The 27,699-nt window shown below is 42.3% G+C and overlaps 1 protein-coding gene across 5 annotated transcripts in view; it reads left to right on the top strand.

Annotated features, from left to right (window-relative positions):
- Positions 1 to 27,699, top strand: part of NLK (nemo like kinase) — a 157,508-nt gene that overhangs the window by 10,974 nt on the left and 118,835 nt on the right. For all 5 annotated transcript variants that reach the window (XM_033921619.1, XM_033921622.1, XM_033921623.1 and 2 more), the window contains exon 2: positions 24,553 to 24,682. In XM_033921619.1, coding sequence (XP_033777510.1) covers positions 24,553 to 24,682 — 130 coding nt within the window. The remainder of the gene's footprint in view (positions 1 to 24,552; positions 24,683 to 27,699) is intronic.

The following is a 27,699-nucleotide window of genomic DNA, read 5'->3' as shown; positions in this document are numbered from 1 at the left end:
TTTCAGTTAAGGCTCCCATGATCTGAAATTCACTGCCAATTAATATAAGGGCAGAGCATAATCTGGACAAATTCAAAGAAGGAGTAAAATGCTTCCTCTTTAAAGACACCTTTGAATATTGATCTTTTCCCTCAACGCTTTTTGGTTCCAACAGTAAACACCCCTTTTGTTTTCTTCTTCATTGTCTGCTTTACTTTTAAATATTGTAATTCTGCCCACTTACCTCTCGTTTAATTGTATGTTAATATTATGTCCTGTTTAAATTAGTCTTTTGATTGTGTTCCCTCTTATCATTGTAAAACGCTTAGAATTCTTGATAGGCATTTAATCAAATTTTAATAAAACTTAGAAACTTGGTCATCACATAAAACTGGATCATCATTTTTTTTTTAAATTTATTTGGTTAGTTTTATATCCCATCCTTCCCAAAGAGTTCAGAACGGATAACACGATTGACATATATAAAGCATAGACAAATTATGAATTTACATTTTTACAGTAATATTAGATACTAGTTGTTTAGCCCGTTACATTAACGGGTGCTAGAATATACGTGTAGATTTGGGCATTTATTTCTTTTTTTCTCTTCTTTTTATTCTTTCTGTATGTTTGTCTTTATTTCTCTCTTCCTTCCCTCTTTCTGTCTCACTCTTTGGCCCCGTATCTGTCTGTCTGTCTTTTTTTTTTTTTTTTTCTGTCTTTCTCCCCCTGTCTGTCTTTACTTCTCCCTTTCTTTTACCTCCCCCTTGTCCAGCAGCACCCCTTCCCTGCTCCCCATGTCCAGCAGTAGGCCTTCTCCCTTTCTTTTACCTCACTCCTGCCATCAGCACTCCTTCACTGCTTTCCCCTGTTCAGTAGTTCCCCTTTTCCCTTCCCTTCTCCCTGTCCAGCATCCACTAGGCCTTGCATCCTCGGGGCTTTTGCTAGGACTCGCATTATCGAAGTGGGCCGGCATAGCAAATGGCCCGCAGCCGCACAGCTCTGTGAGAGTGACAGTGGATGTAGGCATCAGCAACGGAGGAGGAGGCCGACACTATGCTCTCTATTCCTCGGCCGTCTCGGCAGCAGGTTACCGAGGTCAGGCCCCTCAGTGAGGCAGTAGGTCGTTATGGCGGCATTGGGTTATTGCAGTTTGTTTGCTGCCTTTGTTTAAAGTTGAAGCTGGAGGTGGAGAGCCAGACTGGCTGCCGAGGTTTTGTTCCTGCAGCATTCTTTCCTCTCAGGCAGGAACATTGCTGGGGAAACATGTGCAGCCTCCTACTGCGCATGTGGGGACACGGCACGGAGGCATGGGAACATGAGAATTGAAGTGTGCATACGCGCTAAGGGTATTATTATAGCGAATACAGTCAAGTTTAGCATACATTTGGTCTTTAAGTTAACTTATGGTTATTTCCATCTTCAGTTAACATCCAGAGTGGATCTAGTTCAGTGTACATTAGAATTAATATGGTTTGAAGGGAGTGACTGGATTTATGGGAAGAGGTAAGTTTTGTTTTTTGCTTTTTTATTGCTTTCCTGAAGTTAAGAAGCCCTTTGAGGGATCTGATGTGAGGAAGCAGTTGATTCTAATAACTTGATAGGAAGTGGGCATAGGAACTGATGTGAGGAAGCAGTTGATTCTAATAACTTGATAGGAAGTGGGCATAGGAACAACATCTGGTGCTTTGTAGTTGGAGGGCGCGACCAGGAAGTATTTGCAGATGTTTCCTCATGGGAGTGGAGTGGTCTCTTTGGGATTTATGGAGGAAGCTTGGTTGATATGTAGCTGGGTGCCATGTTGTATAGAGACTTGTATGTTATTACTAGGCCTTTGAAGATACAACGTTTGGTAATGGGTAGTCAGTGGACTGATGATAATGCTTCTGAGATGGAGTTGCGAGTGTGAATGTTTTTCAGGAGTCTAATTGCTGCTTTTTATATGCGTTATGGACACTGAAGTTTTTTTGCTGTCATTCTGTTGAATAGTACGTTACAGAAGTCCAATTGGAACAGGATGAAGCTTGGTGAAGTCAGTTTTGGAGAAATAGTTTCTTATTTTCTGGAGTTGTCGGAGATATAATCTAATCTTCAATTATGTGTCGCTCATACCTGTGCAGGCTCTAGGCAACTTACAGAGAGAAGGAAAGAGAGAGGGGCAGAGAAAGAACTTGAAGGAAAGGCCTAAATTTTGAGAGGAGAGATTGGGAGAAGCATATAGGTTAATTGTCAAAGAGAAGAATTTTCAGTTTCTTCCGGAATAAGGTGTAGCTAATTTCCATTCTGATTGTTTCTGGGAGGTCATTCTAAAATTTTACACCCAAGAAGGTTAGCATGGAGTGGAAAATTTGCCTGTAATAGAGATTTTTTGTGGCTGGCATGTTTAGTTGAATCCTGTTAAGGATTCTCCTATGGTAGACCAGGCTGTTGAGAATAGTTGAATAAGGGGATAGTAGAATGAGGAGGAAACTACATGAGAGATGTGGCAAGAGATTGAAAGGGTTGCGTCGAGAAGTAGGGTAGTGGTTTCCTAGATAAAGAGAGGGACGGGTGTAGGTACACTGCTCTTTGTGGATCCAAAGGAGTTTTATTTTTGAGGCATTTAGTTGCAATTTATTTATAGACATCCAGGTTTTGATTTCCATTACACAGCTGAGTTTCAAGTTTATTTAAGCTTGATATACTGCTTAACCATCCTAAGCGGTTTACGTAATAATTTAAAAACAGGGGGGATCTGACAAATGTAATTAAAGTATGATACAGACAAAAGGGGAAACTTTACATGATACATAGGGAGCCAAGTGGGATTACCATGTTTCTATAAATACAAAAAAATCAGTGGTGAAGGAGTGGATCTGAATTTGGTGTTTGTGCGCTATATCTAGGATGGGTTTAAGGTAGAGTTTGAATAAAAGAAGGAACAGTAGGGCTCCCTGTGGAATCTTGTATTTGATTGGTTGTGATTTTAATAAGTTTGAGCCCATTAGTATACTTTGGGTTCTGTTACTTATGAAGGAAGTGAACCAGCGCAATGTAACATCTTGGATGCCAATCTCAGTGAATCGAATAATGAGGTGATGGTCAATCGTGTCAAAGACTGTACTGAGATCAAGTAGCCGATGAAAACAAAAATTGTGGATACAGATGTTCTGGAGATAATTTATTAAACACTGGCATATAAAACCATGAAAATTCAATTAAAAAAGTACAATGATAAATAATACTGTGATAAAAATCCAACCGGACCCTGCACGGTCCGTGTTACGGCGAACACGCCTTCATCAGGGGTCCAATAGTTTGCAAACTCACATATAAAGAATTGGACTGAAAACAGTCTATTGTCTTTAAACATGTGAGCAAAGAACACCGCAGACAAGCTGAAGTAGCACCAGAAGGACATTATTTCCCTTGTCCATAAGTTTCCAGCAGTCGTCGATAATGTCAAGTAGGACAGTTTCTGTGCTGTGCAATTTCCTGAATCCTGACTGATAGGTGGTTCCTGTATGTTGATGTAGGAGAGGAGTTGGTTAAGTACAGTTTTTTCTAGGATCTCGGATATAAAGGGTAGGCTGGAGACAGGCCTAAAGTTGCTGGGTACACCTGGGTTGAGTGTGGAGTTTTTGTTGTTTTTTTAAATGGTCTGACGATAGCTGATTTCCAGTTTAAAGGGACTGAGCCTGACTCTAAGGAGGAGTTGATAAGAGGAAGGATTGAGCTTACAAAGGCATCATTGGCAGCAACGAGGAGGTGTGATGGGCAGGGATCCAGGATGGAGCTGGAAGGGTTGATTGACTTTAGTATCTTGGTTAGGTCTTCATATGACAATATAAAAAAAAAATTTTTGAAGCATTTGAGACACCTATACTATACAAAATACATCAAAGAATCAAGTATCTCATTAGTTGGTGTCAGGTGTTAAATCCAGCACATAAGTTGTGCTGGATTTATCACCTGACACTAACTAATGAGATACTTGATTCTTTTATGTATTTTGTATAGGTTTTCGTATGAGACGATTTAAGGTTTCAGATACAGATTTGGGTTGTGGGAAGTTGATGTTTGTTGTGTGGTAGCATCCAAGTGGGAACGTATTTTGTCATCAAAGAAGACAGAGAGCTTATCGCTGTCGAGGTCTGAGTTTAGAGTTTGATGTCTCCTTATGATGCTGTAAATAACTTTTTGGCTCTTAGGGTTTCAGTAAACCAGGGGGAGAACTGTTTATGAGGATAGGTGTTTGACTTCTTTGACTGAGGCTAAGTCTCCATAAACAGCTTTAACTTCATTGTGCCAGATCATGGCGGCCTTGTCAGCAGATTTGGAATTTGGTTTTAGTGATTTTGCTAGGTTGGACAGGCCTGAATGAGAGGTCACTAATATCAATTGAATTGTTGTTGAAGATTTTTGTGGTTTTTTTTTTGTTTTTTTTAAGTCCGTGTCTGACTTGGGACCTATATACCGCCTTTTTTGTAGTTTTACAACTATACTCAAAGCGGTTTACACATGGGTACTTGCGGTATAAAAACTGATTATTTTCCCTATCTGTCCCAGTGGGCTTACAATCTATCTAATGTACCTGGGGCAGTGGAGAATTAAGTGACTTGCCCAGGGTCACAGGGAGCAGCATGGGGTTTGAACTCACAACCTCAGGGTGCTGAGGCTGTAGCTCTAACCACTGTGCCGCACTCTCCTTCTCATGGGTGATGGTTGTTTCGCTGTGCAAATGTGGTTAAAAGTGATCAGGTGGTGATTGGACCAGGGCACTGGTTTGTTGGAGCAGCTTGGCGCAAGTGTGTCAGTAGATGTCGCGTTTTGAGTGAAGATTAGGTCTAAGATGTGGCCTGCTGAATGAGTTAGTGAGAGGACTATTTGGTGAAAGCCCTGGTCTGTTAGTGATAGGATGAAATCTGCTGGTTTTCTAGTAGCATTTGGGTAAAATTGAAGTCTCCTAAGATAACAATCTAGTTGTAGGTGATTACCACTTTACCATCTGGGGCAGGATTTCCCCAATGAATATGCATGAGATTTATTAGCATACAATGAAAGCAGTGCATGCAAATAGATCTCATGCATATTCATTGGGGAAATCCTGAAAACCTGGGTGGATTGCAGCCCTCAAGGACTGACTTTGACACCTGTAACCTAGGGTGTTCATAGAGGAGTGGGGACTCTGTAAATCAGCGCAAAGGTGATATTGCTGTTGTGGCCCATTGAGAAGATGAGGCATTTCAATGCATATAGTGTCTTATCAGTTTCGGTTTGAGGTCAGATTTAACAACGGTGGCTACCCCTCCTCCTCTGGTATCGGTATGTGAACAGGCTAGAGCCTGTTAGCCAGGGGTCAGAGCAGACCCAGGGTGGTTCCTTCATTCTCTTTGAGCCAGGTTTCGGTGATTAAGAAAATGTCCCAATTTTTGTCCGCAAGAAAATCTCTTAAGATAATGTATTTGTTGTTTACGGATCTCATGTTTGCAAGAGCAATCTTGAAGCTTTTTGGCATTGATGAGGGTGAGGTGAGGGGGATGTGTCTAAGGCAGTGGAGTTTATGCTCTAGGGCAGGGGTAGGCAATTCCGGTCCTCTAGGGCAGGAGTAGGCAATTCCGGTCCTCAAGACCCACAAGCAGGTCAGTTTTTCAGGATATCCACAATGAATATATATGAGATGGATTTGTATGTATGCAAATCTATCTCATGCATATTTATTGTGAATATCCTGAAAAACTGACCTGCCTATGGTTCTTTAGGACCAGAAATGCCTACCCCTGCTCTAGGGATTTGTGTCGGGGGAGATGACAAGTCACCATATCTGCCCTGGCCTGTAATGATTGGGATGGGGGAAGACATGCTATCTGAGAGGAGAGTTGGAGAGGTAGGAGAGCAGAGTTAGTAGTATTTATATTGACATAGGATAATGTAGTGGTTGGTCGTATACAATAAAAGTATCTCTAAACAGTATCCTCTAGTTCTTTTCCTTTAAATCAATTGTCCTGTGAATAAGTTAAGATACTGTGCTCAAGGAACAAGCTTCATTATGCAGCAGGAAGAGGGAAAGGGACAGAGTGGAACATGGTAAGAGTTAATCTACAGTAGTCATGATGGTCAGCGAGAGGCTTGGAAGTAGGAGATTTAGTAAGTGGAGATTTTCTTTTGACAGGGACAGCTTGAGGTTAGTTGTGTGTGATGTGAGGCAAGGGGTGGCTCATAAGATGAAAAGGAGAGTAAATTAGTAGAGTCCATGTGCAAAGGGCATGGCCATGCAACTGCCACAGGACAGCAGGGCTAAAGAAGGATGAATTTTTTTTCTGCTCGCACCTTGAGGCAGCAATGAATTTTTAAACACTTGGTCAAATGAGTAGAAGCACTCAGGTCCTGTGCACAAAGAGGGGGCCAGAGCTGGCAATCCTATTCTGAATTTGGGTTGCTCAGAGAAGGTGCATTTTCCTGGCTTTTCCTTACATGTGCTAATAGGTAAGCATTTGCTATAGAACAGTGGTTCCCAACCCTGTCCTGGAGGACCACCAGGCCAGTCGGGTTTTCAAGCTAGCCCTAATAAATATGCATGAGAGAGATTTGCATATAATGGAAGTGACAGGCATGCAAATCTGCTCCATACATATTCATTAGGGCTATCCTGAAAACCCGATTGGCCTGATGGTCCTCCAGGACAGGGTTGGGAACCACTGCTGTAGAGTACAGCAGATGAGAATCCCACCAAGGAATCATACTTGGAGACTTTAACTTTACAAGCTACCCAAATGAGACCGAATCCCCGGCAGACTTCCATCAGTTCACTATTGGATCTAGGCTTCCAGCAAATGGTCCTCTCGCCGACTCACTCCGCAGGCCACATCCTAGACCTAATCTTTATTCAAAAAGATACTCCATTCACCACTGGAACTCCTGGCTGCACCACCAAAACAGTACCCTAGTCTGATCACTATTTGATTACATTCAACCACACCTACACAACTACTCAACCATCAACCAGGAAGCAAACCCAACATAAGAAAATATACAACGACGACGCTATCAGCTTACATGATCACTCCATAGGCCTTTCCAACATAGTGGAAACATTAAAACCCAATTCTGAATTTGTTGATAAGGCTGCCGTGGACTAACACACCAGGAAATACGCCTCAAAACACCCCCTGGTCTTGCCCTTCAACTCCAAACAATGTTCCTATTCCCACTTCATACCAAACCACTGGAATCAACTGCCCCCACAGATTAGATCCCTTGAAGGACTCAACTTTAGAGAAACAATAAAAACATACCTGTTTAACTAACTCCCCCACCCATGATCGATAAATTATAAAGAAATGTACATTGATACATGATTCTCAGTATGTGTCGTGTTAGGATAAAAACTTGTATTGAAAAATGTTGCACTGTAACTGCCATTTAACCTGTAAACTGTATATTATATATGTTAACCTATAACCTGTCCTGAGCTCTTTGGGGAGGATGTGATAGAAAACAAATTAAATAAATACTTGAAATCAATTGTGTTGCCCAGTGGAGATTCAGTCACTTTGGGTAGATGCCCCAACATACAGTTTGTTGGGAGACTGTGTAGAATTTACTATCAATTTCCTTCACTACCTCCTGCATCCACCCACAGCATGCATGAAACCTGTGACAATGATGGCCTTCACCATTCTTGTTAGCATGAGAATTCAGGCCCCATTATCATCAATCTATCCTTTCAAACACCAACATCCAGGCTGCCTTCCTTGTTAAAATCTGGATTTCAGCCAGATTGGCTGCAGCTATCAGCACCAGTTTCCTGGATCTGGAAAATGGCTGCTATCGTTCTGGTTCCTGGTTTCGGCTTCTGAGAACAGAAGGCTATTTGCGCCTGTTGCTACGGCTTCAGTAGAGCCTAGGGGTGTTGGCCATACTGAACCAAATTTAGGGGCAACACCTGAGCCCACTCAGGTCTCTTCCCCATCCTCCTAGCTGGTAGACAGAAGAGGCTGATGTGATAGGAGGGTCCTTTCCCACAAGAAGAAAAGCCTGACCACGGGTACCGGCACAGTTCCCTGTGTGCTGCAGCACTAGCTTTTCTTCCTTTGCCTTCCGGGAGCATGTGAGTACTTGGCTTAGGCCTCAGTAAAGAAAAATGTTCCTGTGACTTAGGCCTCAGTAGAGAGAAATGTTCCTGAGTATGGTCCTGGGGCTTGAGGCTTCAGTTGAGAAATGGGCCTCGGCATGGTCTTGGGGCTTGAGGCCTCAGTTGAGAAATGGGTCTGGGCATGGTCCTGGGGCTTGGGCCTGTGCATGTTCCTGCGGCTTAGGCCTCAGTTGAAACATGTTCCTGCGGCTTAGGCCTTGGTTGAGACATGCATTCTAGAGTTTAACTATTCTCTTGAATGAAAAAATATTTCCTCCTATTGGTTTTAAAAGTATTTCTCTGTAACTTCGAGTGTCCCCTAGTCTTTGTAATTTTTGACAAGAATGAAAAATCGACCCACTTGTACCAGTTCTACTCCACTCAGGATTTTGTAGACTTCAGTCATATCACCCCCTCAGCCATCTCTTCCAAGCTGAAGAGCCCTAACCTTTCTAGAGTCCCTCTGGATAAAGATTCCTAGACAAAACGAAGCAGACATAAAAATTGGCCTCTATTATTCACCCCCAGGACAAATGGAGGAAACAGACAAAGAAATGATAGAGGAAATCAACCATGGTTGTAAAACAGGAAACGTAATGATCATGTTTCAACTGAGGCCTAAGCCACAGGAACATTTCTAAACTGAGGCCTAAAACCCCAGGAAAATGCACAGAGACATTTCTCAACTGATACCTAAAGCCCCAGGAACATGCACAGGAACATTTCTCAACTGAGGCCTAAGTCACAGGAACATTTTTCTTTACTGAGGCCTAAGCCAAGTACTTACATGCTCCTGGAAGGCAAAGGAAGAAATGCTAGTGCTGCGAGCCACGAAACTAGTAAAAGGTATGGAAAATTTGAGCTACAAGGAACGCCTAGGAAAACTGGGACTGTTCACCCTCGAAAAGAGGAGGCTGCGAGGGGATATGATAGAGACTTTTAAAATATTAAAAGGATTCGACAAAATAGACCAAGAAACATCGTTATTCACTTTCTCAAATGTGACACGGACAAGAGGTCATGGAATGAAACTGAGGGGCAGCAGGCTCAGAACAAATGTCAGGAAGTTCTGTTTCGCACAGCGAGTGGTGGACGCTTGGAATGCTCTCCCGGAGGAGGTTGTGACGGAGACTACCATTCTAGGATTCAAGCGCAAGTTGGATTCACACCTTCTTGTAAATCATATTGAGGGATACGGGTAATCAAGGTCTCCATCAGGGAGCACCTAGCTTGGCCTCCGCATGTGCGGGTCGCCGGACTAGATGGACCTAGGGTCTGATCCGGTGAAGGCGTTTCTTATGTTCTTATGTTCTTTCCTCATACAAGAGGAGTTCCATCTCCTTTATCATCTTGGTTGTTCTTCTTTGAACCTTTTCTAGTGCCGCTATATCTTTCTTGAGATAAAGAGACCAGAATTGAACGCAATACTCCAGATGAGGTCACACTATGGAGTGATACAGGGGCATTATAACATTCTTAGTCTTGTTAACCATCCCTTTTTTAATAATCCCTAGCCTCTTGTTTGCTTTTTTGGCTGCCACTGTACATTGGGCGGAAGGTTTCATCTTATTGTCTACAATGACATCCAGATCCTTTTCTTGGGCACTAACCCCCAAAGTGGACCCAAGTATCTGGTAACTGTGATTTGGGTTATTCTTCCAAATGTGCATCACTTTGCCTTTGTCCACATTAAATTTCATCTGCCACTTGGATGCCCAGTCTTCCAATTTCCTAGGGTTTGTCTGCAATTTTTCACAATCCACATGAGTTTTAATAATTTTGAACAGTTTAGTGTCATCTGCAAATTTAATCACCTCACTCGTTGTCCCAATTTCCAGATCATTTATAAATGAAGTTAAATAGCAGAGGTCCCTGCGGCACTCCACTGTTTACTCTCCTCCATTGAGAAAAATGACCATTTAACCCTACCCTCTGTTTTCTATCTGATAACCAATTTCTAATGCACAACTGAATTTTTCCATCTTGTTTAGCAAGGAGATCAGTAAGAATTTTGAAATTTATGAAGTCAGCAAGGGGCATGGGATTTTAGCTAAATGCGATCAGTAGAGTGGGTGTAGGAATGTAGGTAGTGGATTCTGGAGGTCAGCCAAGCCTGGGGTTTGGTATTTCTTAAAGAGTGTGGAATGGAAGGATCGAGAATGAAGGCGTTGATGGTTAGAGAAAGGGTTTTAAATTTGTCTCCATAGTGTACACTGGTAGTCGGAGGAGTTTTTGCAAGACTGCAAGCAACATGACCACAAGTGTGCTCTAGCATTCCAAAGTTGTTTGAAGCTGGTATAGACATTTCATTGTTGGGTCACTGTACAGTGCATTACAGAAGTCCAGCTGTAATATTTTTATGACATGGATTATTATAATCGGTTTGCTTTTATATGGAGCTGGCATACGTACAGACATTAAAAGCAGCTTTTAATGTGCTAGCCATGTTACCCCAAATTCAGGTAAGAGAGTCCATTTTATTTATCATTTTAATTTTAGTCAGAGACATGTTTGAATTAATAATTGTACTGCTTAATGAAGGGAGCACAAAATGTCCGCAGAATATGCTATGATTTATTGACTATGAAATTTCCATCATACCAAAAACAGTATGCACATTAAGAATAATTTGTCATTGTTGTATGTAGCTGCTAGCGAGCCATTTGAGCTGGTGAGACTGTATCATCCAGTACTTGTTACTGTAATTTTGAATACTAAATAATTCCTTTGTAACGTCACTTGTAAATGAACCATTGTTTCCCACATAGTAATGATTATGTATGTTTAGAATTCAATACACTGATTCATCTTGTTAAAAAAAAAAATGTGTCCCCCTTATCAAAGATATTTTAGCCTCTAAGTTTTATACATATATGCTCCATCAGTCATTCAGCCCAGCTGAAATAGGATTTCTTTCTGCCATAAAATATACCATTGAGAAGGCAATTGGGGTAGTGGTTTAGCCTCGTAGTTAGTACAGTGGCCTGAGAACCTGGGGGAACTGGGTTTGATTCTTACTTCAGCTCCTTGTGACTGGGCAAGTCACTGTGCCCTCCATTGCCCCAGGTATAAAATAAGTGCCTGTATATAATATGTAAACCACTTTGTAACCACAGAAAGGTAGTATTTCAGGTCCATTCCCCATTCCCATCTTCATATTGAGCACAGTGCTGAAAGTGGCAAAATCCATAGATCCTATCCTTTTTGTTTTCTTTCCTTAATGGTGTATTTGAAGAGGTCATGTCAGAATCATTGCTGTACAGCTGAAAGCATATGATTTCAGATTTTCATGTGATGTAATCTTGAGCTCTACTACATAGAAAAAGTAGTACCAAAGTGTCACATGCTTAACTAATCAAATAGGCTGTGCTACATCAGACCATGCTCTGTTGAGCTTGGCTCCCTGCCTCCACAAGTTGCTAGTCCAGGTAACGAGTACCTGTCAGATTTAATCACTAGGGGATGGATGCTCTAAAATCCTGTGGGTTGCTGAGGTGCCGGTAAATGGTCCGATTTGAAAATGGCGATCAATATTGGAACAATTTTGCATGCAAATGAGTTTCACGGAGGTGTGTTGTAATCCCATTTGGTCGGTCATTGGAGAAAGAGACTGACATGCCCAGAGCCGGCTGGGAAGCCCCGAACAGCTGGGTGTGAGGGGAAGTCCTGAAGCAGCCTCCTGCCACTCAGCTGTTTGGGGCAAGAAGAGTAGTGGGGTTTTTGGTTTGTTATTTTTTAATGGCCAGAGATGTTGTGCTTGTGTTATACATGCACATCATCTGTGCCCATTTAAAAAAAAAAAAGTTATGCCAAGACCCCCCACCTCTCCAGACAACAACTTCCCTCCCCAACACTCTCCAAACTTTAAAAAAAATTGGCGGAAGGAAAGCCCACTCCATCTTGCTTCAGCCACTTGGACCCCCCCTACTTTTAAATTGAAGATTGGCAGGAGGAATGCCTTCTCCCTCCTGCTCCAGGGCCCTGTCACAAACCCCGACCTCTCCCCTGCATATTTCTAACCTCCCCCTGCATACCTCTAAATTGAAAATTAGCAGGAGGGATGCCCACTCTCCTGTCGCTGGGGCCCCCCCGTGACCCACCCCCAACATACCTCACAGTTGAAGATGCCCACATTCTCCTGCTGGCAGGTCCACCTCTTCAAAATGGTGGGCCTTCCCCTTTTTGGTGCATTCTGGGATGCACTGGAAGGGACCTAAGTTTCTGCTTCATGTGCCTAAGGCCCCTCAGCCAATCAGGGCCTTAGGCCCCTTCCCAGTACATCCTGGGATGCAGTGGGAGTGGCCTAAGACTCTGGTTCTTATACTGGGACCTTAGGCACCTGGGCCAATTAGTCTTTGGCTCATCCCAGTGCATCCCAGGATGCACCTGGAAGGGGAAGGCCTGCCATTTGAAGAGGTGGGGTCTGCCGGTAGGAGAAAGTGTGCATCCTTCCTGCCGATCTTCAGTTTAGAGGTACATGGGGGGATTTGGAGGTTTGCAACGGGGCTCCAGCGGCATGAGGAAATGGGCATTCCAACTGCCGATCTTCAATTTTGGGGGTTTGGGTGGCCAAGGCAGTTGGGGAGTGGCCTTCCCTCCTGCCTATTTTATTTTTTTAAAGTTGGGGGAGGGTTGGGCCATTGGGGGTGGGGCCCAGGCACAACTTTTTAAAATTTTTATTTTTAATGGGAACAGATATTGTGCGTGTGTAACACACGCACAATTTCTGTACCCATAAAAAATTTAAAAGGTGCTGTTTTTGGTTTGTTTTTTTAACACATTCCAGACCTGTCGGCAATTTTGGAGTGTTAAAACCTGGCGTTTCATTTTGGGCATCATTTTGAGCATCAATCAGATTTGCTCGTCGTAATCCATTTACATACGATTGTCGGATGCTGCTAGAAACAATGGAAAAGATCGCAATTAGCTATTTTGGGCATTGATAGTTGAAATACTGCGCCACTAAACAGGTTAAACTGGTTTCGCTTTGATTGTTAAGGTCATGTTAAGTTTTGAGCATATGGGCGTAGGTCTGTTTCTTATAGCTCATTTTGATGGATAAGTGATGGTTTCCCCAAGTCTGCCTGGCTACTTTTTATTTCTGAATACACATGCTGATTGAACTCTTACTCTCAGAAGCTGTCCCTTTAAGGATGGAGAGAGCACAAGGAATCTTGTGCCTTTGTAGTATTTGTTCTGGGCCAGAAAGGACATATTTAGTTTTAAGTATTATCATATGGTCATTTCCTTTAATTTTCTTTTTCTTTGTTAATAGGTAATTGCTTTAGTGGCTCAGGAACTGGAATATAACAACCTTTAAGTAAATGAGATAAAGGAAAATAGTTATTGTTGGAGAGTTCCACACATGAATATAAATGAAGTACCAGATAACAAACTTGGAAAGTACTTTCCAGATTCTGATAGCTTTTATATTTTTATATACCGTAGATAATTGTCCAGAGGTAACTAAACTGAAGTCAGTAACTGATTTTTTGTAGTCTACCAAACTGCTGTTGAATGATTTTTGGCCATTACTGATCTGAACTAAATTTGAATCGGAAATAAGATTGTATAATTTACATAATATAACATAAAATATCAGATTTTATATACTTTGTCTAACCAAAGGCTGAGAATGGTTTACAACATATTAAAATAAAAACGACAGTAAACAAGCAATATTCAGAATTACATTTTGAACAATTCAGGCAAAAAACAACTATAATAAGATGAATGTAAATGAATGCATACAAAACTAATGTAAAATTCAAATAAAAAGAAAAGTTTTTATTAAACAACCATGATTTGAATCGTTTATGAAACTTCAAATAATCAAGTTTGGCTCTAATTTCAAGAGGTAGAGAATTCCACAAAGGGACCACCACAAAAGTGAAAACCTCGTAGTAGATATTAATCTTGGTTTTAGAAAAAGAAAGAAACTGAAGTTTATTAGTATGAATGGACCTAGTTGTATCTTTATCTGATTGTAGAGCAACAAATGATAAAAGATATTCAGGGTATAGGCTATTTCTGATCTAAAAGCAAAACATAGTACCGTGAATTGAAATCTATCCTGTACTGGCAGCCAATATAGAACTTTAAGCAAGAATAAGAATTGCCGCTGCTGGGTCAGACCAATGGTCCATCCTGCCCAGCAGTCCGCTCACGCGGCGGCCCCAAGGTCAAGACCAGTGCTCCAAATGAGTCCAGTCTCACCAGTTTAGCATGAACTTGTCCAACTTTGTCTTGAAACCCTGGAGGGTGTTTTCCCTATAACAGACTCCGGAAGAGTGGTCCAGTTTTCTACCACTCTCTGGGTGAAGAAGAATTTCCTTACGTTTGTACGGAATCTATCCCCCTTCATCTTTAGAGAGTGTCCTCTCGTTCTCCCTACCTTACCTTTCTCTACTAAGTCTATTCCCTTCAGTATTTTTAATGTTTAGATCATGTCCCCTCGCAGTCTCCTCTTTTCAAGAGAGAAGAGGCTCAGCTTCTCCAATCTCTCACTGTATGGCAACTCCTCCAGTCCCTTAACCATCTTAGTCGCTCTTCTCTGGACCCTCTCGAGTAGTACCATGACCTTCTTTATGTACGGCGACCAGTGCTGGACGCAGTACTCCAGGTGAGGGCGCACCATGGCCTGGTACAGTGGCATGATAACCTTCTCTGATTGTTCATGATCCCCTTCTTGATCATTCCTAACATTCTGTTCGCCCTTTTCGCCGCTGCAGCACTTTGTGCAGGTGGCTTCATGGACTTGTTGATCAGAACTCCCAAGTCTCTTTCCTGGGAGGTCTCTTCTAGTACCGCCCCGGACATCCAGTATTTGTGTATGAGATTTTTGTTCCCGACATGCATAAAACATGCAAGTGATCACACTTTTATACTTTATGAAAAAGCAATCGTGCAGCAGCATTCTGGATTAATTGAATTCTAGTCAGCGATTTAGATGAGAGACTTATGAAAAGAGAATTACAATAATCTATTTTAGAAGCACAGTAATCAGAGTTTGAGTCTTTTTTTTTTTTTTTTTTTGCATGTTATCCATAAAAAAAATGGACCCTGAGAAAAGTAGCGATTATTAGCTTCTTAATTTGCATGTCACCTGTTAAATCAGAGTTGATCCATACACCCAGACTTTTACAGCTTTCTGAAGTTGGATCATTTTATCCTCTAGCATAGTTTATAGTCGGGAAAGGCAGAGATTTACCATTAACCTATAACGTAGTGTTTTTTTCATTGTTGAAGTTGGTTATCATACATCCACTTGGAGATTTGAGAAAAATCAAAATTGATATGTTGAAATAAATCAGTAATCAATGAAGTAAATGGAAAAAATAATCTGTAAATTTCAGTTAGATATTATAACTTCAAAGATTTGAGGAGCTTACCTGGAGGACTAAAATAAGGAGAACAATCGCCATTCATAACCATCTTATAACTCCTGTTTTTCAGAAAAGAAGCAAATCAGTTTAACACCCTTCCTGAGAGGCCTATCTGATATGAAAAGAAAAAGTACAGTAAACAATGAAATAAACAATAAATGTCTATGATCCACCACGTTGAAAGCAGCTAATAAATCCATTAGAACAGGGGTGCCCAACACGTCAATCGCGATCGACCAGTAGCTCAGGAAGGCAACGTGAGTCGATCGCGGAGCCATCCCGGGCTCCGTGATAGATTCGTATTGCCGTCCTGATCTACGGGCGATCAGCCTTCCTCTGAGTGTTCTCCCTAGGGCCTTTTAGCTGGGCGGTCCGCCCAGCTGTCATCTGCCGCTGCTGAACATTAAAAAAAAACTCAAAAAACCGGCTTGGAGATTTCAGCCCGTAGCGAACTTATGCTCCGGGCTCTAACGTGTGCGTGCCGGCTTCTCTTCTCTTCCCTCTGAAACCGGAAGTTATGTCCGGGGGGGGGAGGGGAGAAGGGAAGCCGGCACGCACATGTTGAGAGCCCTGAATCGCTATGGGCTAATGCGGGAGACAGGTTAGTGAAGCATTTGTTCTTCTTCCTGCCGGGTCCTGCCTACTTTCTGTTTCCGCGAAGGCAGGACCCGGCAGCATTTCCCCCAATCTTGGGCTGATCAACCTTCCTCTTTCCAACGGCAGAATTGACGTCGGGGAGAGGAGTGCTGGTCGGCCAAAGCAGGGAGAGCTTGGAGCCTGTTATTGGTGGCGTTTGGGTCCTGGTCCCCGATGGTAATGGCTTGGGGGAGGGCAGGGAGAAAGAAAGAAAAAGGGCAGGCAGGGAGACAGAAGGAAAGAAGAGAAACAGAAAAAAATGAAAGGGAGGTAGAGAGAAAGAAAGGGAAGAGGAAGGAAAAGTTGGGGAAAGGAATGAGGTCTGGAGGAGAGGAAGCATACAGGCTAAAAGAAGGGAAGAAAGATTGTATGCACAGTCAGAAGAAGAAAGTGCAACCAGAGACTCATGAAATCACCAGACAAGGTAGGAAAAATGATTCTATTTTAAATTTAGTGATCAAAATGTGTCTGAATTTATATCTGCTATCTATATTTTACACTAAGGTCCCCTTTTACTAAACCGCAATAGAGGTTTTTAGCGCAGGGAGCCTATGAGTGTCGAGAGCAGCGCTGGGCATTCAGCGCAGCTCCCTGCGCTAAAAACTGCTATCGTGGTTTAGTAAAAAGGGAGGGGGTATATTTGTCTATTTTTATATGATTGTTACTGAGGTGATAGTGCATAGAGTCAACTGCTTTGACCTCTTTGAAAAACCCTGGAATAGGAATGATAATTAACATTTTGTATGCGTACAGTGTGCTTTGTTTTTTTTTAAATTTTATTGTTGGTAGATCATTTTGACTTGGTCATTTTAAAAGTAGCTCGCAAGCCCAAAAAGTGTGGGCACCCCTGCATTAGAATAAATGGACTAACGCTTATCAGCTAAGGTTCTCAGTTCTGAATTGAGAGATGAGACGAGTTTCTCTTCAACCATCTAGTTCCTCAGTTATTTTCTAATGCACCAGTGGATGAATGTTGCAGGAGGAAGATGTTGACTATAAAGACAATGTTGTTTAACTGGGATGACTACTATTTCAGTAACTCTTTAGTTACTACTGTGTTCATATGATGATAGCAGTTTGTCACTGTCATTTTAGCATATAATTTCGTAATTTTTTTTCATTTGCTGTTCAGTTTGGTGATTAGTAGCATAAGAGTGCCATTTTCGAAAAGGATGTCTTAGTCCAACTTAGATGTTTCCCGCTAACTGCCCAAAGTCAGAAGTACAAAAACACCCATTTTTGAATGGAACAAACAAATAGTTTTGTGGAGTTTGGGTTTATTTTTTTCAAAAATCACCTACTTAAATGTCTTGGCTGCCAAAACGTCTAAACCGCCAGGATGTCTAAGTATATTTGCCATTTTTAAGTTAGAAATGTTCAAATCAGCACTATTTAGACATGGGAGGGGCTACCATTCTAACGCCAACAGAGCAGTGGGACACCTTAGAGCAGGGGTGTCGTTGAGGGGCCACAATTCAGTCGGCTTTTCAGGATTTCCGAAATGAATATGCATGAGATCTATTTGTATGCACTGCTGTCATTGTATGCTAATAGATCTCATTCATATTCATAGTAACATAGTAGATGACGGCAGATAAAGACCCGAATGGTCCATCCAGTCTGCCCAACCTGATTCAATTTCAATTTTTTTTTTTTTTTCTTCTTAGCTATTTCTGGGCAAGAATCCAAAGCTTTACCCGGTACTGTGCTTGGGTTCCAACTGCCAAAATCTCTGTTAAGACTTACGCCAGCCCATCTACACCCTCCCAGCCATTTAAGCCCTCCACTGCCCATCCTCCACCAAACGGCCATACACAGACACAGACCGTGCAAGTCTGCCCAGTAACTGGCCTAGTTCAATATTTAATATTATTTTCTGATTCTAAATCTTCTGTGTTCATCCCACAGTTTTACTTTCCACCACCTCTCTCGGGAGCGCATTCCAGGCATCCACTACCCTCTCCGTAAAGTAGAATTTCCTAACATTGCCCCTGAATCTACCACCCCTCAACCTCAAATTATGTCCTCTGGTTTTACCATTTTCCTTTCTCTGGAAAAGATTTTGTTCTATGTTAATACCCTTCAAGTATTTGAACGTCTGAATCATATCTCCCCTGTCTCTCCTTTCCTCTAGGGTATACATATTCAGGGCTTCCAGTCTCTCCTCATACGTCTTCTGGCGCAAGCCTCCTATCATTTTCGTCGCCCTCCTCTGGACCGCCTCAAGTCTTCTTACATCTTTCTCCAGATACGGTCTCCAAAACTGAACACAGTACTCCAAGTGGGGCCTCACCACCTTCTTCCTTCTACTGACTACGCCTCTCTTTATACAGCCCAGCATCCTTCTGGCAGCAGCCACTGCCTTGTCACACTGTTTTTTCGCCTTTAGATCTACGGACACTATAACCCCAAGGTTCCTCTCCCCGTCCGTGCATATCATCTTCTCTCCTCCCAGCATATACGGTTCCTTCCTATTATTAATCCCCAAATGCATTACTCTGCATTTCTTTGCATTGAATTTTAGTTGCCAGGCATTAGACCATTCCTCTAACTTTTGCAGATCCTTTTTCATATTTTCCACTCCCTCTTCGGTGTCTACTCTGTTACAAATCTTGGTATCATCTGCAAAAAGGCACACTTTTCCTTCTAACCCTTCAGCAATGTCACTCACAAACATATTGAACAGGATTGGTTGGCCCCAGCACCAAACCCTGAGGAACTCCACTAGTCACCTTTCCTTCCTTCGAGCGACTTCCATTAACCACGACCCTCTGGCGTCTGTCCGACAGCCAGTTTCTGACCCAGTTCACCACTTTGGGTCCTAACTTCAGCCCTTCAAGTTTGTTCAACAGCCTCCTATGAGGAACTGTATCAAAGGCTTTGCTGAAATCCAAGTAAATTACATCTAGCATATGTCCTCGATCCAGCTCTCTGGTCACCCAATCAAAAAATTCAATCAGGTTCGTTTGGCACGATTTACCTTTTGTAAAGCCATGTTGCCTCGGATCCTGTAACCCATTAGATTCAAGGAAGTACACTATCCTTTCTTTCAGCAACACTTCCATTATTTTTCCAACAACTGAAGTGAGGCTCACTGGCCTGTAGTTTCCTGCTTCATCCCTGTGACCACTTTTATGAATAGGGACCACATCCGCTCTCCTCCAATTCCCAGGAATCACTCCCGTCTCCAGAGATTTGTTGAACAAGTCTTTAATAGGACTCGCCAGAACCTCTCTGAGCTCCCTTAGTATCCTGGGATGGATCCCGTCTGGTCCCATCGCTTTGTCCACCTTCAGTTTTTCAAGTTGCTCATAAACACCCTCCTCTGTGAACGGCGCAGAATCTACTCCATTTTCTCGTGTAACTTCCAGACAATCTCGGTCCGTCTCCAGGATTTTCTTCTGTGAACACAGAACAGAAGTATTTGTTTAGCACATTTGCTTTCTCCTCTTCACTCTCCACATATTTGTTCCCAGCATCTTTTAGCCTAGTAATTCCATTTTTTATCTTCCTCCTTTCACTAATATATCTGAAAAAAATTTTATCTCCCTTTTTTACATTTTTAGCCATTTGTTCTTCCGCCTGTGCCTTCGCCAAACGTATCTCTCTCTTGGCTTCTTTCAGTTTCACCCTGTAGTCCTTTCTGCTCTCCTCTTCTTGGGTTTTTTTATATTTCATGAACGCCAACTCTTTCGCCTTTATTTTCTCAGCCACTAGGTTGGAGAACCATATCGGCTTCCTTTTTCTCTTGTTTTTATTGATTTTCTTCACATAAAGGTCCGTAGCCATTTTTATCGCTCCTTTCAGCTTAGACCACTGTCTTTCCACTTCTCTTATGTCCTCCCATCCTAACAGCTCTTTCTTCAGGTACTTTCCCATTGCATTAAAGTCCGTACGTTTGAAATCTAGGACTTTAAGTATCGTGCGGCCACTCTCCACTTTAGCCGTTATATCAAACCAAACCGTTTGATGATCGCTACTTCCCAGGTGAGCACCCACTCGAACATTAGAGATACTCTCTCCATTTGTGAGGACCAGATCCAATATCGCTTTTTCCCTTGTGGGTTCCGTCACCATTTGTCTGAGCAGAGCCTCTTGAAAGGCATCCACAATCTCCCTACTTCTTTCCGATTCCGCAGACGGAACATTCCAGTCCACATCCGGCAGGTTGAAATCTCCCAACAGCAGAACCTCCTCTTGCCTTCCAAACTTTTGGATATCCACAATCAGATCCTTATCAATTTGCTGCGATTGAGTCGGAGGTCTGTAGACTACACCCACGTAGATAGAAGTTCCATCTTCTCTTTTCAGAGCAATCCATATCGCTTCTTCCTCTCCCCAGGTCCCTTGCATTTTGGTCGCTTGGATATTGATCTTTACATAGAGAGCTACTCCTCCACCTTTATGACCATCTCTGTCCTTCCTAAAAGATTATATCCCGGTATGTTTGCATCCCATCCATGTGATTCACTGAACCATGTCTCTGTGATAGCAACAATATCTAGATCTGCCTCTAACATCAGGGCTTGCAGATCATGAACTTTGTTGCTTAGACTGCGAGCATTTGTGGTCATTGCTTTCCAACTATTTTTCAGCGATAATCTCCTTTTTCGTATGGATTTTTGTGTCGTTTCACTTTCCGTTGCAATACTAAGAAATGAGTTGCTGATATTGCTTATGTTGCAGCCTTTACTACTATCACATCTTTTCTTTTGCCGGGGGTGGTCTCTATAATTGTCCTTCGTACATACACCACCCCCACCTTCTAGTTTAAATGCCTAGAAATATATTGTCTAAATTTTTCTGCAAGGTTTCTTTTTCCTGCTGTAGTAATATGTAGCCCATCAGTGCAATATAGCTTCTTGTCCTTCCATGTATTTCCCCATCCTCCTAAGTACCTGAAGCCTTCTTGATGACACCAGGCTCTGAGCCATCTATTAAAGTCCTCTGTGTTTTTCATTCTTTGCTCTCCTTTTCCATATGCAGGCAGTATTTCAGAAAAAGCTAAAGTCTTTACAAAAGGTTTCACACCCTCACCAAGCTCCCGAAAAGCTTTCTGTGCTACAAGTGTGGAGTTGTTGGCCAGGTCATTTGTTTCCAGATGGATAACAACATCAGTGTTAAAATCCTTAGTTTCTTCCTTAATTATAGTCAGTATTTGCCTGGAACTCCTGGTAGCTGAGGATCCTGGAAGACATTTCACTATTTTGGTCTCCTCGCCCTGCGTTCCAAGGTTAATGCCTCTGATGATGGAATCCCCCAACAGTAATAGTTTCTGTTTTTGGCTTTTTTATTTGTACTTAGGGTGCTCTTGTTCTCTTGAGTTTCCTTCATTGGTTCCAGTCCCACCTCCCTTCTGTTTTCTTGAGTATCGCAGTGCACTAATGGAGCAAAGGAATTCTGTAGAGGTAATATTAGTGAAGGTGGATGTTTCTGTGTTACATGTCGCAGTCTTCCTGAGCCTACTGTGACCCATTTATTCCTGGGCTGTTTTATTCTTTGAGGTAGAGGTGGTAAGTTGGTATGATTTTGTGGAGTGATGGAAGCTGCTTTAATTGTATTCAATTCCTGTTTAAGTTTGCAGAGCTCCTCCTTAATACTGGCAAGTTGAAGACAGATGGGGCAAGCCTTAAGCCTCCAAATAGTATGCCTTGGAATTAAAGCACCACAGTGATTGCATAGAATAAAGGTCATCTTGATTGGTTGTGAAGTCCTGATTATATGGGTCTCTATATATGAATAGTGGGCCCTGGGGTTGGTGGGACTATAAGTCTTACCCTTATTCCTATGAAGGGAAAGGGAAAGAGGAAATAAGATTTAACAAAGGAAAGAGAAGGGTTTATTTTTTTGTGCTTTTTTTTTAAAGTAAGAAACAGGGATGAGAAGAGAAATTAAGCAGATATAATGCTGAAAACCAGTGAAAAGAGCAGAATATTTGTGAGGCTGCACTTCGCCTGGGATGCCCTTTTGCTAGTTCCAAACTCTAGCTGGGATTTCTGACCTGGACTTGATCGTAGAAGGACCTCATAACTCCAGAGGGACTAGAGGAGGCTAAGCCAATGGTTTTCTCTCCCCCCCCCCCCCCCCGTGTGTTGCGCAGCACATGGAACATGGATATTCATTGGGGAAATCCTGAGAACCCGACTGGATTATGGCCGAGGACCGACTTTGACACCCCTGCCTTAGAGTGTACTACTGTGAACTTCAGATAAAGGGTGCAAGATATACATCTCACCATATACCAGTGGCATACCTAGCATATATGACACCCGGGGCCCATAATTTTTGATACCCCCCCAATCTGTATGAAAAACATGATTTTTAGTAACAATCCACACGTCACACAAGAGTGTACCTAGGAAAAGGCAGCATCTTACATACTGCAATGAGTAGTACAACATCAATACACCCATTGTAAAACTAAACAAGCCAGACTAGTACAGATCAATCCTGCACAGTCAATCCTAACAGAATACCATGTCTTTCAAACACACAGAACACAGAAAACACCTTCGCCTAGTATGAAATATGTAATCACAAACTAACCCCTCCCCCTTTTACAAAACTGTAGTGTGTTTTTTAGCCATGGTGATAACAGCTCAGACTCTATAGAATTCTGAGCATCAGAGCTGTTACCACCACGGCCAGTGCTAAAAAACACTCAACAGTTTTGTAAAAGGGGGGATAAAATAGAAATACGTAGATAAAGGTTAAACTGAACCACCAAGAAGCTGGACTCTGCATACAATGCAACACCACAGAAACTGCGATGCATCTTCCCTAAAGCAAAAAAATAAATATAATTTTTTTTTCTACCTTGTCTTCTCTGGTTTCTGCTTTCCTCAATCACTGATCCTGTGGTCCACTCTGGGGTTTCATAGTATTTGTGAGGCTGCACTTTGCCTGGGATGCCCTTTTGCTAGTTCCAAACTCTAGCTGGGATTTCTGACCTGGATTTGATCGTAGAAGGACCTCATAACTCCAGAGGGACTAGAGGAGGCTAAGCCAATGGTTTTCTCTCCCCCCCGTGTGTTGCGCAGCACATGGAACATGGACAGTCCTCAGCCAGCCATCACAAATCTGGCATGATTCCTTAGTATCCTGGCCCGAGGAGTTAATCTAGACTGATTTTGGAACAAATTGAGGTGCTTTGAGGCAGATAAAACCTTTTTCTGTATTTTGAAATTGGGAAATTTTAAATGGTTGCTGTGGCAATGATTTTAGTGACAAAAACAACCCATAGGAGCTAAATAAGGGGTCAAAAAAATTCAGGGAATAGGGCTTTAGAGGTGGGGGACCCTGTCCCTATCCCTAGAAACCTTTAAAAATGACTTAAGGACCCCCCCCCCCCCCGATTTCTCTCATAGGCTGTCACAGCCTTACTCACTGCAATGCTGGTGCTGGGAGCTGCAAAAGGGTTGAAACTGCAGCCAGAGAAGTTCTGCATCAGTTATGCCTTGACATTTGAATAGCTTGCTTCTTCAGACTGCCCTTAGTCCAACTAGCTGGACTGAGACCTCAACCCCCACTGTAACTCATGTGCAAAGTTGAATGAGGAAATGCAGTCAGCATCTGATCCTGGTAATTAAAAAAAAGTGCCATGGGAGCACTCAGTCTACACTCGAGCTCTCTGCGGACAAAACCTGGAGCATGTCTTGCTCCCAAGGGAATGGTCCCTGAGCTCCTGGACTGTTAATACAGGCTGGCCAAGCAGGCCGTCCCTTGGCTACAGACTACTGCCCTCAGAATCTGTGTTTCTAAATTGGGAGCCTCTACAGCACTGAAAAACCTCACAATCAGATAAAAAAAACCCTTTAGTAAGTGAATCCACCTGCTCGATGCAGTGTGACCTTAAACTCTTTAATCTTTTTCTCCCTTCCATCTTTTACCTTCTTAGCAGTTTGCTCCCAAGTTATACTCCTTGTAGGGTAAGAAGCAGCTCACTTCCCGTTTAGTCATCATTGAGCAGACATATTTGTTAGTTACAAATACTGGCCTCCTTTTATCAAGCTGCGGTAGAGAGTTTTAGCACTGGCTGGCAAGGTAAATGTCCTGGCACTTATTCAATTCCGAAAACGCTCTACTGTAGTTTGATAAAGGGGGGGTCGTCATCTTTTGGTTTTAAACATCTTATTTCATTTTCGTACATTGTCTAAAAATTTTCATCGTTATTTAATTGCAGAGCTTTTAAAAAAAATAAAATGAAAGCATTTGAAACCTAAGAACAGTACCGGGCGTACTTCTATGGACTATGTTCCAGAAATGTCAGAGAGACAATTTAATCATGAATTGACTGTTGGGCAGACTGGATGGACCTTTTGAGTCTTTATCTGCCATCATTTACTATGTTACTATATCAAACATCTTTTATATAATGAGACAAAGTATACTTGGATAGAATTAGATTTTCTTGTTTACAGTATGATATTTTGTTTTCAGGTCAGTGACTGATCCAAGAGATGGAAAAAGAGTTGCACTCAAAAAGATGCCCAACGTCTTCCAAAATCTGGTCTCTTGCAAAAGGGTCTTCCGGGAATTGAAGATGCTATGTTTTTTTAAGCATGACAATGTAAGTAAAGATTTTATGTATAACCGTTTTATAATGTTTTATTCAAAATTGCCAGAAGATTGATATATAATTTGAAGTTGTTAAACTTCAAACAAATTTGGCTGTTCCAGTTACGTATAGGATTGTTCTGTATGTATAGCTGGTTATGGGGAATATTGGTTGGATGTCTGTTTAATGAATTAAGAAAAAAAAATTATACTGGAAATGAAAGAGAAAGATCTAGGTGTCATCATAGACAATACACTGAAACCATCTGCTCAATGTGTGGTAGCAGCCAAAAAAAGCAAGAGGTTGGGAATTATTAGGAAAGGTATGGTAAATAAGACCAAAAGTATTATTATGCCACTGTATCTCTCCATAGTGTGATTTCAACTTGAGTATTGTGTTCAGTTCTGGTCACTGTATCTAAAAAATATATATAGCAGAATCAGAAAAGGTTCGAAGAGTGTTCAGAATGATAAAGGGAATGGAACTCCTCTTATATGAGGAAAGGTTAAAGAAGTTAGGGCTCTTCAGTTTGGAAAAGAGACGACTGAAGGGAGATTTGATTGAGGTCTACCAAATCCTGAGTGGTGTAGAATGGTTAAAAGTAAATCAATTATTTTATTCTTTCAAAAATTACGAAGACTAGGGGACACTTGATGATGTTATATGGAAATGCCTTTAAAACAAATAGAAGAAAATATTTTTTCACTTAAAGAAATAGTTAAGCTCTGGAATTTGTTGCCAGAAGATGTGGTTAGCATAACTGGGTTTAAAAAAGATTTGAACAAGTTCCTGGAGGAAAAGTCCATAGTATGCTATTGAGACACATGAGGAAGCCAGTGCTTGCCCTGAGATTCTTAGCATGGAATTTTGCTACTATTTGGGTTTCTGCCAAGTATTTATGACCTGAATTGATGACTGTGGAAACAGGATACTGGGCTAGATGGACCATTGGCTATTTTTATGTTCTTGTATAATCCCATTTTCCTTAGCAACAGCAGCAGATGAATCCAGAGACTAGTGGGATAGCACACATCTACCAGGAGGTGGAGATAGAGAACTGATTTGCAGGTGGTCCTCTTGGGTGGAACTTCTCCTGGCCAATCAGTATGCTCTATCTCCAGCAGGCAGATGGATGCTGTTCCTCTAGCTCCTGGGTTCATCGATGGAAAAATTCTATTAACTCCTGTTGTTTCTTATATCAATTGAGTTTGTGGTGTCTGGCTGAGTGGTGCTGGCTTTAGGGGCCATACCTTGGTGTCCCCAGGACCCTTCCCCACTCTCCCCCTGTTGGCCCATGGATTTGTTGGGTCTCTGTATGATTTCTTTTTTTCCCTTAAAAAAAAAAAAAAAGAGAGAGAGAGAGACCGATCTTGGCAGTGCTGTACTGTCATTCCCTGAATAGCTACAGCTACCACCGTTCACATTCCTGCATTCGTTGGATGGGTGAGTGTGTGTGTGTGTGTGTTTTCATTTTAAACTTTATTGCTGTCGGGGGTTATTTTAGCTGCGCTTTCGTGCTTTGGGGGTGTTGTTTTTACCTAGGCGGCAGAGTCAGTTGCGCAATATTTGCACTTTGGACCACGGCGAACTCTGTTAGGGAATTGTTCGGCAGGCTGTACTGTTGGGACCATTGAGGTTTCAGTTGGGCACCAGAGAATGTGCCGTTTTCCTGCGCAGGTGAAGCACGTTCACGTAATCATTTCCTTACAGCGTCTCCTTTTATTTTCAAAGGTCTCTGCTGGTTGCGGTTTCCGTTTTGGCGCTAGAGAGGGTGTTGTGTTTCCGCACGGCTGCAGCGCATGCATGTTATTCTTCCCTCATGGCAGCTCGCTTTTTTTCCATTCGCTCGATGGGTTGGCTCGTTGAGGCAGAGGTTGAACTTTTGGCTTGTTGGAAGTCAGCAAAGGTGCAGGAAGCATCGCATACCTGCAGTATAATATTTGTCTTTGCCTTTTTCTCCTGACTTCGTGCCCGGGTTACACGTAGAGTTGGTTCTCTGGGGTGGTCAGCCTTCTCAGCCTGTCTGCAGTCTTGGGGATGCACGGACTCAGGCCTCAGCTACCATACCGGCTCTGGGCTGTCACAACCGAGGTTACTAATAAGCGCAGTGAACTGGGCTATCGGTGACGGAAGCGGGCTTGGCGTGTTCCTTCCTACCAAGGAACCCTTCAAGCTCTTCCCTAGGCACCAGCCTAGGGTGTATAATACCAGGTAAGTCACCAATACCTTACACGCAAGGAAAACATACACCCAGAAATGAACAAAAATTGTGCTTTTATTTCTGACTGCGTTGGTCAGCCTGCGTTGGTATTACGAGTAGGTTTCAGTAGCTTTTCAACACAGTCACAAAAAAAAGGAAATCAAAGCTCTGAGCCAGCCTGGCCACACTGGCTTCACAAACTACACTGTCTGGCTCTAGTTCAAAAAAACAAAACAACAAAACAGTGTCTGGACTTTTAGTCTTCACTTCACCAGCACAGTACTTCTGTGGTTGCAATTTCATTACTTTTATACCACAAAAGAGCAGGAAAAATAAAGCTTTCAGAAGGCAAAAGGAATTTCACCCAGAAACTCCTAAGCAGATTCTCTCAGGAGAGCTTGTAAGTCCACTAAGGCCTAGATTCACTAAGCTCACCGATGGTGTCCTGACCAGTTTACAAGCCTTTTCCGACCCCGACCCGATTCACTAACCTTCTGCCCGAACCTGTCCGCACCTGATCCGATCCGCGCACGCAAATAAGGGGAAATGCATGCATAAGTAGGAACACTAAACCAACGAAGGAACACTGATTGGGCTGGCCGATCCAAAAAGAAGCTTCTGCTGAGGACCAGTTACTCAAGTCCTTGCTTACTTTTCAACTGGACTCAGACAATGCTTAACAACGGCATATCATGATAAACACCCATTACCAAGAACAACAAGGAACCAATCTCTTCTGTCTACTACTGACCCATCGCCTCCATCCCTTTCTTTGTAAAACTACTGGAAGGACTAATATACTACCAACTGCTCAACTACCTAGAAGAAC

This window comes from Geotrypetes seraphini, chromosome 15 (genome assembly GCF_902459505.1).
Source record: "Geotrypetes seraphini chromosome 15, aGeoSer1.1, whole genome shotgun sequence".
Classification (NCBI taxonomy): Eukaryota; Metazoa; Chordata; class Amphibia; order Gymnophiona; family Dermophiidae; genus Geotrypetes; species Geotrypetes seraphini.
Note: the sequence above shows the minus strand (reverse complement) of the source record. Positions and strands in the feature narration are given on the sequence as shown.